The 11,834-nt window shown below is 44.9% G+C and overlaps 1 protein-coding gene across 3 annotated transcripts; it reads left to right on the top strand.

The window, feature by feature from the left end:
• On the top strand, window positions 1-7,262 carry MED18 (mediator complex subunit 18). 3 transcript variants are annotated; one of them, XM_030218523.1, is made up of 3 exons: window positions 1-85; window positions 2,085-2,167; window positions 6,301-7,262. In XM_030218523.1, exons 2-3 carry the CDS (start codon window positions 2,095-2,097, stop codon window positions 6,852-6,854), a joined length of 627 nt encoding a protein of 208 aa, XP_030074383.1. In that variant the 5' UTR covers window positions 1-85; window positions 2,085-2,094; the 3' UTR covers window positions 6,855-7,262. The 3 variants fall into 3 exon arrangements, with proteins under 3 accessions (XP_030074383.1, XP_030074384.1, XP_030074385.1); XM_030218524.1 differs by having other exon boundaries at window positions 47-124; XM_030218525.1 differs by lacking the exon at window positions 1-85 and adding an exon at window positions 163-336.
• The last annotated feature ends 4,572 nt before the right edge of the window (window positions 7,263-11,834 follow it).

Raw genomic sequence — 11,834 nt, 5'->3', positions numbered from 1 at the left:
CTCCTTGTGTCCGCCTTGATTGACGTAACGTCCTGTTTCCGGGGACGCGGCTGCTGCCCGCTCAGAAAAAAGCTCGGAGTGGCGTGTATGTATCGCTGCCGGTGACCTGAACCAGACGTCTGAAGTGGGTGGTGGGGAGAGTGAGAAAGTGATGGAGAAAGGGTGGATGCTGGCCCGGGGTGCAGGAAGGAGTGCCCGGCCCCCGGAATGCGTGTGAAGGGGGTGCTCAACGTGTGACTTGTCATATCTGCTGCTGGAGCTTCCAGGCACATCACCCAGGGTTCTTTTTTTGTGTTATGGTATCTGCCGAGACTACAGATCCCACAAGGCACTAGGGTATAGTTAACTAAAAGAACAGAAATGGCTATAAGTGTCCAGGCAGGGTTGAGAGAGTTACTGCGCTTTACTCCACTCTACTACTATTACTACTTAACATTTCTAGAGCGCTACTAGGGTTACGCAGCGCTGTACAATTTAACATAGAGGGACAGTCCCTGCTCAAAGAGCTTACAATCTAATAGATAAGAGTGAGACAAATATAGGACAATCAAGCCATTGTGACATCACTGATGAGGTTGGCTCTTAGGCATTGGTGGAATGAGGCATTATGACATCACAATCTCAGCTCTGGTTAAATCACTGCTATATGTAATACTACTACTACTACTTAACATTTCTAAAGCGCTACTAGGGTTACGCAGCGCTGTACAATTTAACAAAGAGAGACAGTCCCTGCTCAAAGAGCTTACAATCTAATAGATAAGAGTGAGACAAATATAGGACAATCAAGCCATTGTGACATCACTGATGAGGTTGGCTCTTAGGCATTGGTGGAATGAGGCATTATGACATCACAATCTCAGCTCTGGATACCAGAGACTGAAACTCTTCACACTAAGGGGGGAAGTGGGCCAAGTATAGGACAGTCGAGCCATTGTGACGTCACTGATGAGGTTGGCTCTTAGGCAGTGGTGGAATGAGGCATTATGACATCACAATCTCAGCTCTGGTTAAATCACTGCTATATGTAATACTACTACTTAACATTTCTAGAGCGCTACTAGGGTTACGCAGCGCTGTACAATTTAACAAAGAGAGACAGTCCCTGCTCAAAGAGCTTACAATCTAATAGACAAGTGAACGGTCGGTCCGATAGGGGCAGTCAAATTGGGGCAGTCTGGATTCACCGAACGGTAAGGGTTAGGTGCCGAACGCAGCATTGAAGAGGTGGGCTTTAAGCAAAGACTTGAAGACGGGCAGGGAAGGGGCTTGGCGTAAGGGTTCAGGAAGGTTGTTCCAAGCATAGGGTGAGGCGAGGCAGAATGAGCGGAGCCTGGAGTTGGTGGTGGTGGAGAAGGGTACAGAGAGGAGGGATTTATCCTGTGAACGGAGGTTACGGGCGGGAACGTAAGGGGAGATGAGGGTAGAAAGATTAAGAACTCCCTGCATAGTTCTGGTGGCTCTATTCAGTTCCCTAAGAAAAGCAGAACTGCAAGTTCATACGAGCATTGGGGTAAAATCAGACTTGGTTAAAATTAAAATTATATCTATTCTTATAAAGTTTTGTGTTACATAGTTGGTGGAATAGTTAACAAAATTGTTCCCTCGTGATAGTTTATATCTGTGTAAAATCAGGTCTGGCAGAGCCCCCCATCCCGGTACATTTGAAACTAATTGACAAGCAACTCTTAGTGAGTGGGGCCAGCACAGTTGCCTCGTCTGGCAGGAAGTTACCTAATAAACGATTGTTTATAGCCATAGATTTTTTTTTTCAAGGGGTTTAAACTTTCACTAGTCATAATTGTATAATAATGGAGGGTCAGGTGCAGAGCATTAATTATTCCTTGTTCTAACATATTGTACAGGTTTTCAGCCTTCAGTAAAAAGGCCTATAAGGGGTTGGCCTCAGCCTCAGTTGAGACCCTGTGCTTGGATCTTAAACAGAAAGTACTGGGATCGGGTAATTGATGGTATTCAGACAGTTCATTGATTCTTCTGATCATTGTGCCTGCATTTTGCTGTATCAGTAACTTGCTGCTGTAACGGTTATTGTTTCAGATTTTTTTTTTCTTTTTTTTGTTTAGGGCAGACAGTATGGAAGCCCCACCAGTCACAGTGATGCCAGTTACTGGCGGTACCATTAATATGATGGAGTATTTATTGCAAGGTACATTATCCTTTTATTTTTTGTTTTACATTTGTAGTCTGCCTTTTTTTTTTTTAAACCCTTCTCTGCATTTTTTTTAGCTTAGCTAAATTTTATTTTAGGGCTATGGTGACTAGAACTGCACAAAATGATCATGAATTTGTGCAGAGGCATTGTGATATTCACTGTTGTATTCTATGTTCTTTTCTGAATAAATCCTAGTGTGTCATTTGCCGTTTTTTTTTTTTTTTTATACTGCTAATGCACATTGATCTGAAGATTTCAATGTATTGTTCACAGTGACGCCAAGATCCTTTTCCTGGTTGGTGATTTCTAACATGGAACCTAGCACTACATACCTATGGTTAGAATTAGTTCTCCCTACATATATATCACTTTGCACAAGGTCGGCAAATTAATCGTACAATGGTACAATGTCATCTGGACTATTGCAATGCACTTTATGCTGTAAAGAACAGACCATCAAAAAACTTCAAACAGCCCAAAATACCGCGGCCAGACTCATATTTGGGAAAACAAAATACGAAAGTGCAAAACCCCTAAGAAAGAAGTTACACTGGCTCCCACTTAAAGAACGTACCACATTCAAGATCTGCACGACTGTCCATAAAATCATTTACGGAGATGCCCCGACCTACATGCTAGACCTCGTAGACCTACCACCCAGGAATGCTAAAAGATCTTCCCGCACCTTTCTTAACCTACACTTCCCCAGCTGTAAAGGACTAAAATACAAACTAACACACGCGTCCAGCTTCTCTTATATGAACACGCAGCTTTGGAACTCACTTCCAACTCACCTGAGAACGATCAATGAATTAACCAACTTCCGCAAATCCCTGAAGACTTATCTCTTTAACATAGCCTACCACGAGAACCCTTAACTAACTTTAACAAAACGACTATCCAACTTTACTCTGAATGTATCTTACTACTGCTACCTGAACAATTCCTCTTGTCTTCATTAACTTCTTTACAACACCAAATGTATTATCTAACCTGATATGGCGATGCCATAACAGATCTTTGCCTGCAAATAAGTGGGAAAATGTGGGATACAAGTATAAATAAATAAAAAATACTAATGCATTAATTATTGTGATTTTTAAAAATCACTTTGCAGCATCTCCTGTCTCCTCCAAACATCTCTTCTGCTCTCTTCCTCACTCAACCCCTGTCCTCAGTGCGATCTGGCATCTCCCCCCCCCCCCCCCCCCCCCACGCTGGTCTTCCTTAAATTTGCTGTTCCGTTGGTCCCCCATAGTGGCAGCATTGCACATACACTAATACTAATATAATATGTATATTACACAATTTCCTCATCAGGTCTATGCAGATCACATAAGACGATACCAGGTATACCTGGGAATTACAAAAATGTACATTTTTCATTACATACAAAAATCACTCAATCATATATAGAATCTCTATAAAATATCATTCACTGAAGCAGATAGCTCTTAAACAACCACGTTTTCAACACTTTCCGAAACAAAATATCACGACTAATATATCTAAAATCCACAGGAAGATCATGCCACATTTTAGTTGCCATAAAGGAAAAAGAAGACTGAAATGTAATTTTATGCCTAACGACTTTGAATGACAGTACATGCAGAGCCAAGTAATCGCTTAACTTAGAAACAGCTTTGTGCATTGGAAAAATATCAGAGAAAGTTTATGGTATGGCTCCCCAATACATGCCATCTTCAATATCATAACCCAAGCTTTAAAGTAGATTCTGGCCTGAATAGGCAACCAATGAGCCCTAATCAGCATTGGTGTTACTCTGTCTAACTTAACATTAGCATAGAGCAGCCTAATTGCTGCGTTCTGCAGTGTCTGCAACCTCTTGAGAAGAATGTTTGTACAACCCACAAATAACAAGTTAGAATAATCGAGTTGACGTAAGACTAATGCTTTTCACAAGCACTTTAAATTGGGCATGCTCAAAACAATATCTAATTCTTCTCCAGAACCGATATACTCATATCACCCCTCTCCTCAAGTCACTTCACTGGCTTCCGATCAGATACCGCATACAATTCAAGCTTCTCCTCCTTACCTACAAATGCACCCGGTCTGCGGCTCCTCACTACCTCTCTACCCTCATCTCCCCCTATGTTCCCACCCGTAACCTCCGCTCACAGGACAAATCCCTCCTTTCAGTACCCTTCTCCACCACTGCCAACTCCAGGCTCCGCTCATTCTGCCTTGCCTCACCCTATGCCTGGAACAGTCTTCCTCAACCCCTACGCCAAGCTCCCTCCCTACCCATCTTCAAATCTCTGCTTAAAACTCACCTCTTCAATGCTGCTTTCGGCACCTAACCTTTCGAGAAATATAGTATGCCCTATCAGACGGACTCTACACTTGTCTTTTAGATTGTACACCTGTCTTTTAGATTGTAAGCTCCTTGAGCAGGGACTGTCCTTCCATGTTAAATTGTACAGCGCTGCGTAACCCTAGTAGCGCTTTAGAAATGTTTAGTAGTAGTAGTCAATCATCTCAAATGAAAAAAATAAAAGAAGACGTTCTTTGTAAGCTGACTAACATGTTTCTCAAGAGAGAGATTACTGTCTAACACTACTCCCAGAATTTTTATACCTGTCTCCACCGGAAAACAAGATCTATTAACCATCAAAGTCTGACGTAAAGCCCCAAAGCTTTCCCTCTGGCCTGTCCCAGCTCCTCTCGCATCACTTCCTGTTTTTGCATACATGGGTCAGGCCAGAGGGAAAGCTTTGGAGCAGGTCACAAGCAGTGTATTTGCAATGCTGCCATTGCTGGAGACCAACAGAAGACTACCTTTAAGGTAGACTGGGGGGGGGGGGGTAGGGGTAGGGTAGATGCTTAACCCTGGGTGAGGGGAGGAGAGTGATTTGCAGACCCATGAGCAAAACTGGAGGGGCCACTGGTGGAATCTATGGCCAAGGCGGTGCCTCCGCTCACAGGACAAATCCCTCCTCTCTGTACCCTTCTCCACCACCGCCAATCCCAGGCTCCGCCCTTTCTGCCTCGCCTCTCCCTATGCTTGGAATAAACTTCCTGAGCCCGTACGCCAAGCCCCCTCCCTGCCCATCTTCAAATCCTTGCTCAAAGCCCACCTCTTCAATGTCGCCTTTGGCACCTAACCATTATACTTCTATTCAAGAAATCTAGACTGCCCCAATTTGTTTGACTGCACATTTTGTCCATTAGATTGTAAGCTCCTTTGAGCAGGGACTGTCGTTCTTTGTTAAACTGTACAGTGCTGCGTAACCCTAGCAGTGCTTTAGAAGTGTTAAGTAGTAGTAGTAGAGAGGAAGAGGTGCCAGACAATGGGAGGGAGAAATAGAAGAGAGAGAGAGAGAATGGATCTGGAGATAAAGAAAAAGAAAAAGGAGAGAGGTTGGATCTGAGGGACGGAGCTTATCAGTCTTTTAGGGAAAGGAACATAGTAACATAGTAGATGATGGCAGAGAAAGACCTGCACGGTTCATCCAGTCCGCCCAACAAGACAAACCCATATATGCTACCTTTTGTGTATACCTGACCTTGATTAGTATCTGCCACCCCCATGGCACAGACTGTAGAAGTCTGCCCAGCACTAGCCCCGCCTCCCAACCACCAGCCCCGCCCCCACCGGCTCTGCCACCCAATCTTCGCTAAATGTCTGAGGATCCCTTCAGTAGTTTAGCGAAGATTGGGTGTCAGATTGGTCTGTGCCGTGGGGATGGCAGATACTAATCAAGGTCAGGTTGAGGATTTGATATGTAAACTGCTTTGATTGTAACCACAGAAAAGGTGGCATGTTATATAAAGGTACTTATTTTGTACTTGGGGCAATGAAGGGTTAAGTGATTTGTTCAGAGTCGCAATGAGCTGCAGTGGGGAAAAAAAAAAATAATAAAATACTTTTAATTCTGATTAAAAACTTTAATAACTTCTTTGTATGTGTCTGCATTAAATCTAATGTGCTACTGCTTTTTGCAGTAATCAGGTCCTGGAGTCTGTTCATCCTCCGAGCCTGGTGATGCTTACTGTAGAGTATAATACTCTTCCTTCTAAATTAATGATGGAAGCCTTAATGCATGCTGCAGGTGATGCCAATTACTACCTTGCTAAGGCTTTTCTGATTGGTTTCTCACCAGGAAGTGTTTTGGACCAAAGCCTGGAGAGCCTCCTTCATCGTCTGCGTGGTTTGTGTGACAACATGGAGCCCGAGGCCTTTGTGGACCATGAGATGATGTTCTTGCTGAAAGGCCAGCAGGCCAGCCCCTTTGTTCTGAAGGCACGGCGTTCCATAGACAAAGCCGGCATCCCCTGGCACTTGCGATACCTGGGCCAGCCAGAAATGGGGGACAAAAACCGCCATGCCCTGGTGCGCAACTGTGTGGACATTGCTACATCTGACAACCTGACAGAGTTTCTCCTAGAGATGGGATTCCGCATGGATCACGAGTTTGTTGCCAAAGGACACATCTTTCGCAAGGGCATCATGAAGGTTGTGGTGTGTAAAATTTTCCGCATTCTGATCCCAGGGAACACGGATAACATTGAGCCTCTTTCCCTCTCTTACCTCGTGGAACTGAGTATGGTAGCCCCTGCTGGACAAGACACGGTCTCTGATGAGATGCGCAGCTTTGCAGAGCAACTCAAGCCCTTGGTTCACCTGGAGAAAATTGACCCAAAGAGGCTAACGTAAGCATTTGAAGACAGCCAGCAGGCATTGCTCTCCAGCTACAAGGAGCTGGTGTATTCTAGCCGAAGTCTCTTCTGCAGGATGCTTTGGTTTAAGAGGCGGAGATTTGGCTTTAAAGGGTTTCAGATGGCTCATTGCCATAATTTAGAGACAGATTACTTCCTTACTCAGCAGATGGACATGGTGAGTTCTTTAAACTGGGTACTCCTGATGTCTGTCCAGTCTCTTGTTTTCTTCTAGGGTTTAGCCATGTAACACTGCAGTGGGATTAACCTGGAAATTCAGTAGCCCTGGTTGAATAGAACCTGGTAAACTATAGCTTCTCTGACAATGCCGAGGGCTGTAACAGGACAGTGGATTACTGAGAGGGTTTTGTTGTATAATTTTATAATAAACTATTTCTGTAAAGAATCTTGGGCTGGTGTTTGCAGAAAAGAAAATGTTTGTTCTCTGTTAAACCTGTTTCGATCATTTTTGTTTTGTGCATGAACAAACAAAAAGGAAGAGAATAGATAATTGCAAAAACACAAAGAGCAATTAGGATTGTACAGATAAGAATATTTAATCACATCCGCATATAAATCATTCAGTGTGGTGGAGTGCCAAAATCCTTCAGTAATTTTGACAATAGTATGGTATCATGAAACACCTAGCCACTCACCTGGGGCTAATCCTGCAGCCACTTAGAGGGTCTATCCCCAGCACAGCTCAGGTCCGCCTGCACCCTGGGCATGTGCTCTACACTAGCACCCTCCTCCCACCGACTGAGTCCCAACCGCCTCTGGTTGAGTCTCCCACTGTCAAGTTATCCCTGGTGGTTTCTAGGTTAGTGGGGCCACGCTCCCAGTGGTCCCACAGTTCCTAGAAAGCTCACGCAGACCCAACACACAAACCAACAGAATTCTCAGTCCAGGCAAGCAGAGTCAATAAACTAAAACATTTATTGTCATAAAAATATTGAACAGTGAATTATAAAAACAGATGGAAAATAACGGCATATATTAGATAACAGATTAAGGATAAATTATAAGACTATGTAAACATTTTATCACTACCTGGATAGTCTCAGGGAATTTCACGAAATATATCTGTTCACAGGTTATATAATGTAACTGCTCACAGGGTCTCGAGGTCTTTCTCTACTTCCAAAGTGAGATTGGAGAAAAATCCAGTAAATTTTAGCTCCTGGGCCAATGAGAGCCCAGAACAACATTTTTTAAAAAGTACTACTACTTGCTACTACTACTTATCATATCTATAGCGCTACTAGACATATGCAGCGCTGTTCACTTGAACATGAATACACAGTCCCTGCTCGACAGAGCTTACAATCTAATTAAGACAGACAAACAAGAGATAAGGGAATATTAAGGTGATTTTTTCTCCTCTCATGCCATCCTCGATCCGCTTCAATCCGGCTTTCACCCCCTACACTCAACAGAAACGGCACTATCTAAAGTCTGCAATGACCTGTTCCTCGCCAAATCCAAAGGTCACTACTCTATCCTCATCCTCCTCGACCTATCCGCCGCTTTTGACACTGTCAATCACAACCTACTTCTTGACACATTGTCCTCCTTTGGGTTCCAGGGCCCTGTCTTCTCCTGGTTCTCCTCTTATCTCTCCCATCGTATCTTCAGAGTACACTCTCATGGTTCGTCCTCCTCCCCTATCCCGCTCTCTGTTGGAGTTCCTCAGGGATCTGTCCTTGGGCCCCTCCTTTTTTCAATCTACACCTCTTCCTTAGGCTCCCTGATCTCATCTCATGGTTTCCACTATCATCTTTATGCTGACGACACCCAGCTATATCTCTCCACACCAGACATCACTGCGGAAATCCAGGCCAAAGTATCAGCCTGCTTATCCGACATTGCCGCCTGGATGTCCAACCGCCACCTGAAACTTAACATGGCCGAGACTGAACTTATTGTCTTCCCACCCAAACCCACTTCTCCTCTCCACTCTCTATCTCAGTTGATAACACCCTCATCCCTGTCTCATCTGCCCGCAACCTCGGTGTCATCTTCGACTCCTCCCTCTCCTTCTCTGTGCATATCCAGCAGATAGCCAAGACCTGTCGCTTCTTCCTCTACAACATTAGCAAAATTCGCCCCTTCCTCTCTGAGCACACCACCCGTACTCTCATCCACTCTCTCATTACCTCTCGCCTTGACTACTGCAACCTACTCCTCACCAGCCTCCCACTTAGCCACCTATCCCCCCTTCAGTCCATCCAGAACTCTGCCGCACGTCTTATCTTCCGCCTTGACCGATATACTCATATCACCCCTCTCCTCAAGTCACTTCACTGGCTTCCGATCAGATACCGCATACAGTTCAAGCTTCTCCTACTAACCTACAAATTCACTCGATCTGCAGCCCCTCCTTACCTCTCTACCCTCATTTTCCCTTATGTCCCTACCCGTAACCTCCACTCTCAAGACAAATCCTTCCTTTCAGTACCCTTCTTCACCACCGCCAACTCTAGGCTCCGCCCTTTCTGCCTCGCCTCACCCCATGCTTGGAACAAACTCCCTGAGCACATACGCCAGGCCCCCTCCCTACCGATCTTCAAATCATTGCTCAAAGCCCACCTCTTCAATGTCGCCTTCGGCACCTAATCACAACACCTCTACTCAGGAACTCGATACTACCCCAACTTGACATTTCGTCCTTTTGATTGTAAGCTCTTCTGAGCAGGGACCGTCCTTAGTTATTAATTTGTACAGCGCTGCGTAACCCTAGTAGCGCTCTAGAAATGTTAAGTAGTAGTAGTAGTAAAAAGTAGCTGGCCATATCACTGCAGGTTACTTCTCTGTGTTACACTAAAGAAGGAACAGTCATCTCTCTGTAACAGCTTTAAACATAAAACATGCACCACCTGCTGGTCAAACTAGAGAAATACACTTCATGAAATCTCTATATATAAAAGGCACCTCCAACGTTCTAATGAAGCCTCAGCCGGAAGTTTGAAGTGGTCTAGATATCCGGTTTCCTCGTGAGTGTCTACCTTGCCCTTGTGTCACAACGTGATGACGTCGAGGGCGGAGCAATGACACTCGACGAATCGCTATCTCCCCAGCCATTTTCAACAGGCAACCGGCATCACGGAGTGCCAGTGACAGCCGCGGCCAGGCAGGAACGTGGATCTTTCCTGCCTGCCACGAACATTTCCTAAAAAATAACCGGAGTGGATGGAGGGGCAGGTGAGACAGCAGGGTTGCTAGACATGGGTGTCTGCTGGGGGGGCAGGGCGAGAGCAGGGTCACTGGCATGGGTGGCTGCAGGGGGAGATGAGGGTCGCCGCTGCAAATAGTTGGCTGCAACGGGGCAGGGGGAGAGGAGCCTCACCGCTACACATAGGTGCCTGCAAGGAGGCAGGGGGATAGGAGGGTTGCAGGACTTAGGTGGCTGCAAGGGGGCAGGAGGAGAGGACGGTCGCACGACATGGGTGGCCGCAGGGGGGGGCAGGGGGAGAGCAGGGTGCCTGGAGGGGGGTAGGGGGAGAGCAGGGTCGCTGGCCATGGGTCGCTGCAGGGGGGGCCGGGGGAGAGGAGGGTCGCTGGACAGCAAAACCTTGCTAGCGCCCGTTTCATTTCTCACAGAAACGCGCATTTTTTACTAGTATTCTTATAATTCATATGCTGGAAAATTCACCATTTCGCCACATATGGTCACTGTCCACTGTTAGTACGTTGCAATCAGAATTGCCAAATATTAAATGCCTGACATGTTTCGGTATTTCACCCGCTTCAGGGGCTTCCTAGAGATTTAGTGCAGCAGTGATGTAAGACAGCGTGTGAACCTACTAATTAAATGGAAATGGCTCACCCAATTTAGTTACACAAAATGGATTGAATACTGTAAATGGCGCTCAAAATTCAGCGCCAACAAAAATCGTTGCTGAGCATGATCCTATAAATAACAGTATTTTGAATACATTGTTCACATTTTTTTGACACTCTGTGAGCACAGATGTAGAAACTGGAAATTTGAATTTAACAGAGATATTTAATTTCAAAAATGTATATATTGCATGATCTGCCATTCTCAGCAGTTCATAACCAAAAACAGACATAATAATAAAATACATTACGGAACGATCTTATTACAGCACCATCATTAAAATTATATCTTAGCAATTAGAGCAATACAAGACTCAAAAGCCATAAACTCAATCTAACGCCATGGTGATCCAGGAAGAGTTCACATATGGCATAACTGCGGACATATAAGCAGTTTTATTGATTAAGTACTGCTTTTTTTTTTTTAATTATCTTTATTGGCATCAGTGCAATACATGCTTACATTCTACACTTTTGTATACAAGGCACCATTATCCTATTCAGCCAGCATATTCTGATCACAAAAGTATATTTCGTTTTCTCTCACACATGACCGCACTGATATTTTCAATTTCATCCCCCCCCCCAAATTCCCCGGAACCCCTGCCACACAAATGGATGCTAATACCAAGCTTATCCCCCCAACTTTCCCCCCAATTACCCCCCTTCCCGTCCTCCCCCCCCCCCCCATCTGCCTGCATAGAGAATTAATCCCCTTCGGGAGCATTAGGAGAGACAATGTTCTTCGAGTTGTTGCCATAGTTGAGCATATTGCCTATGTTCTATGTTCGGGGAATCTTTGTACATTGCTTTTTCATACTGTGCCAATTCTGACACTTTTGTCAACCAGCATCCATATGGTACCGGTTCCACATGTGTCCAGAACTGCAATATGACCTTTTTAGCTGCTAGCGTGGTCATGTACAAAAATCTCCTTTGTGGTCGGGAGAGCCCCTGCTCAATTAGGGCCTCCTGATCCCCCAGCAATAATGTTTGGTAAGACCATTCTACTGTGGTCTGGAGCACCTTAGCCTGTATCTGAAAAATCTCGTTCCACAAAGTCAATTTTTTGGAATGCTCCAAATTGACTTTGTGGAACGTGATTAAGTACTGCTAATAAGTCCCTTCTTACTGATGG

The sequence above is a fragment of the Microcaecilia unicolor genome, chromosome 11 (assembly GCF_901765095.1).
Source record: "Microcaecilia unicolor chromosome 11, aMicUni1.1, whole genome shotgun sequence".
Lineage (NCBI taxonomy): Eukaryota > Metazoa > Chordata > Amphibia > Gymnophiona > Siphonopidae > Microcaecilia > Microcaecilia unicolor.
Note: the sequence above shows the minus strand (reverse complement) of the source record. Positions and strands in the feature narration are given on the sequence as shown.

Excerpts from the sequence above, each read along its gene's own strand:
- MED18 (XM_030218523.1), top strand. The coding sequence starts at position 2,095 with ATGGAAGCCCCACCAGTCACAGTGATGCCAGTTACTGGCGGTACCATT. Across the intron at positions 2,168-6,300 it reads GATGGAGTATTTATTGCAAG|GAAGTGTTTTGGACCAAAGC; the intron begins GTACATTATCCT and ends GTTTCTCACCAG.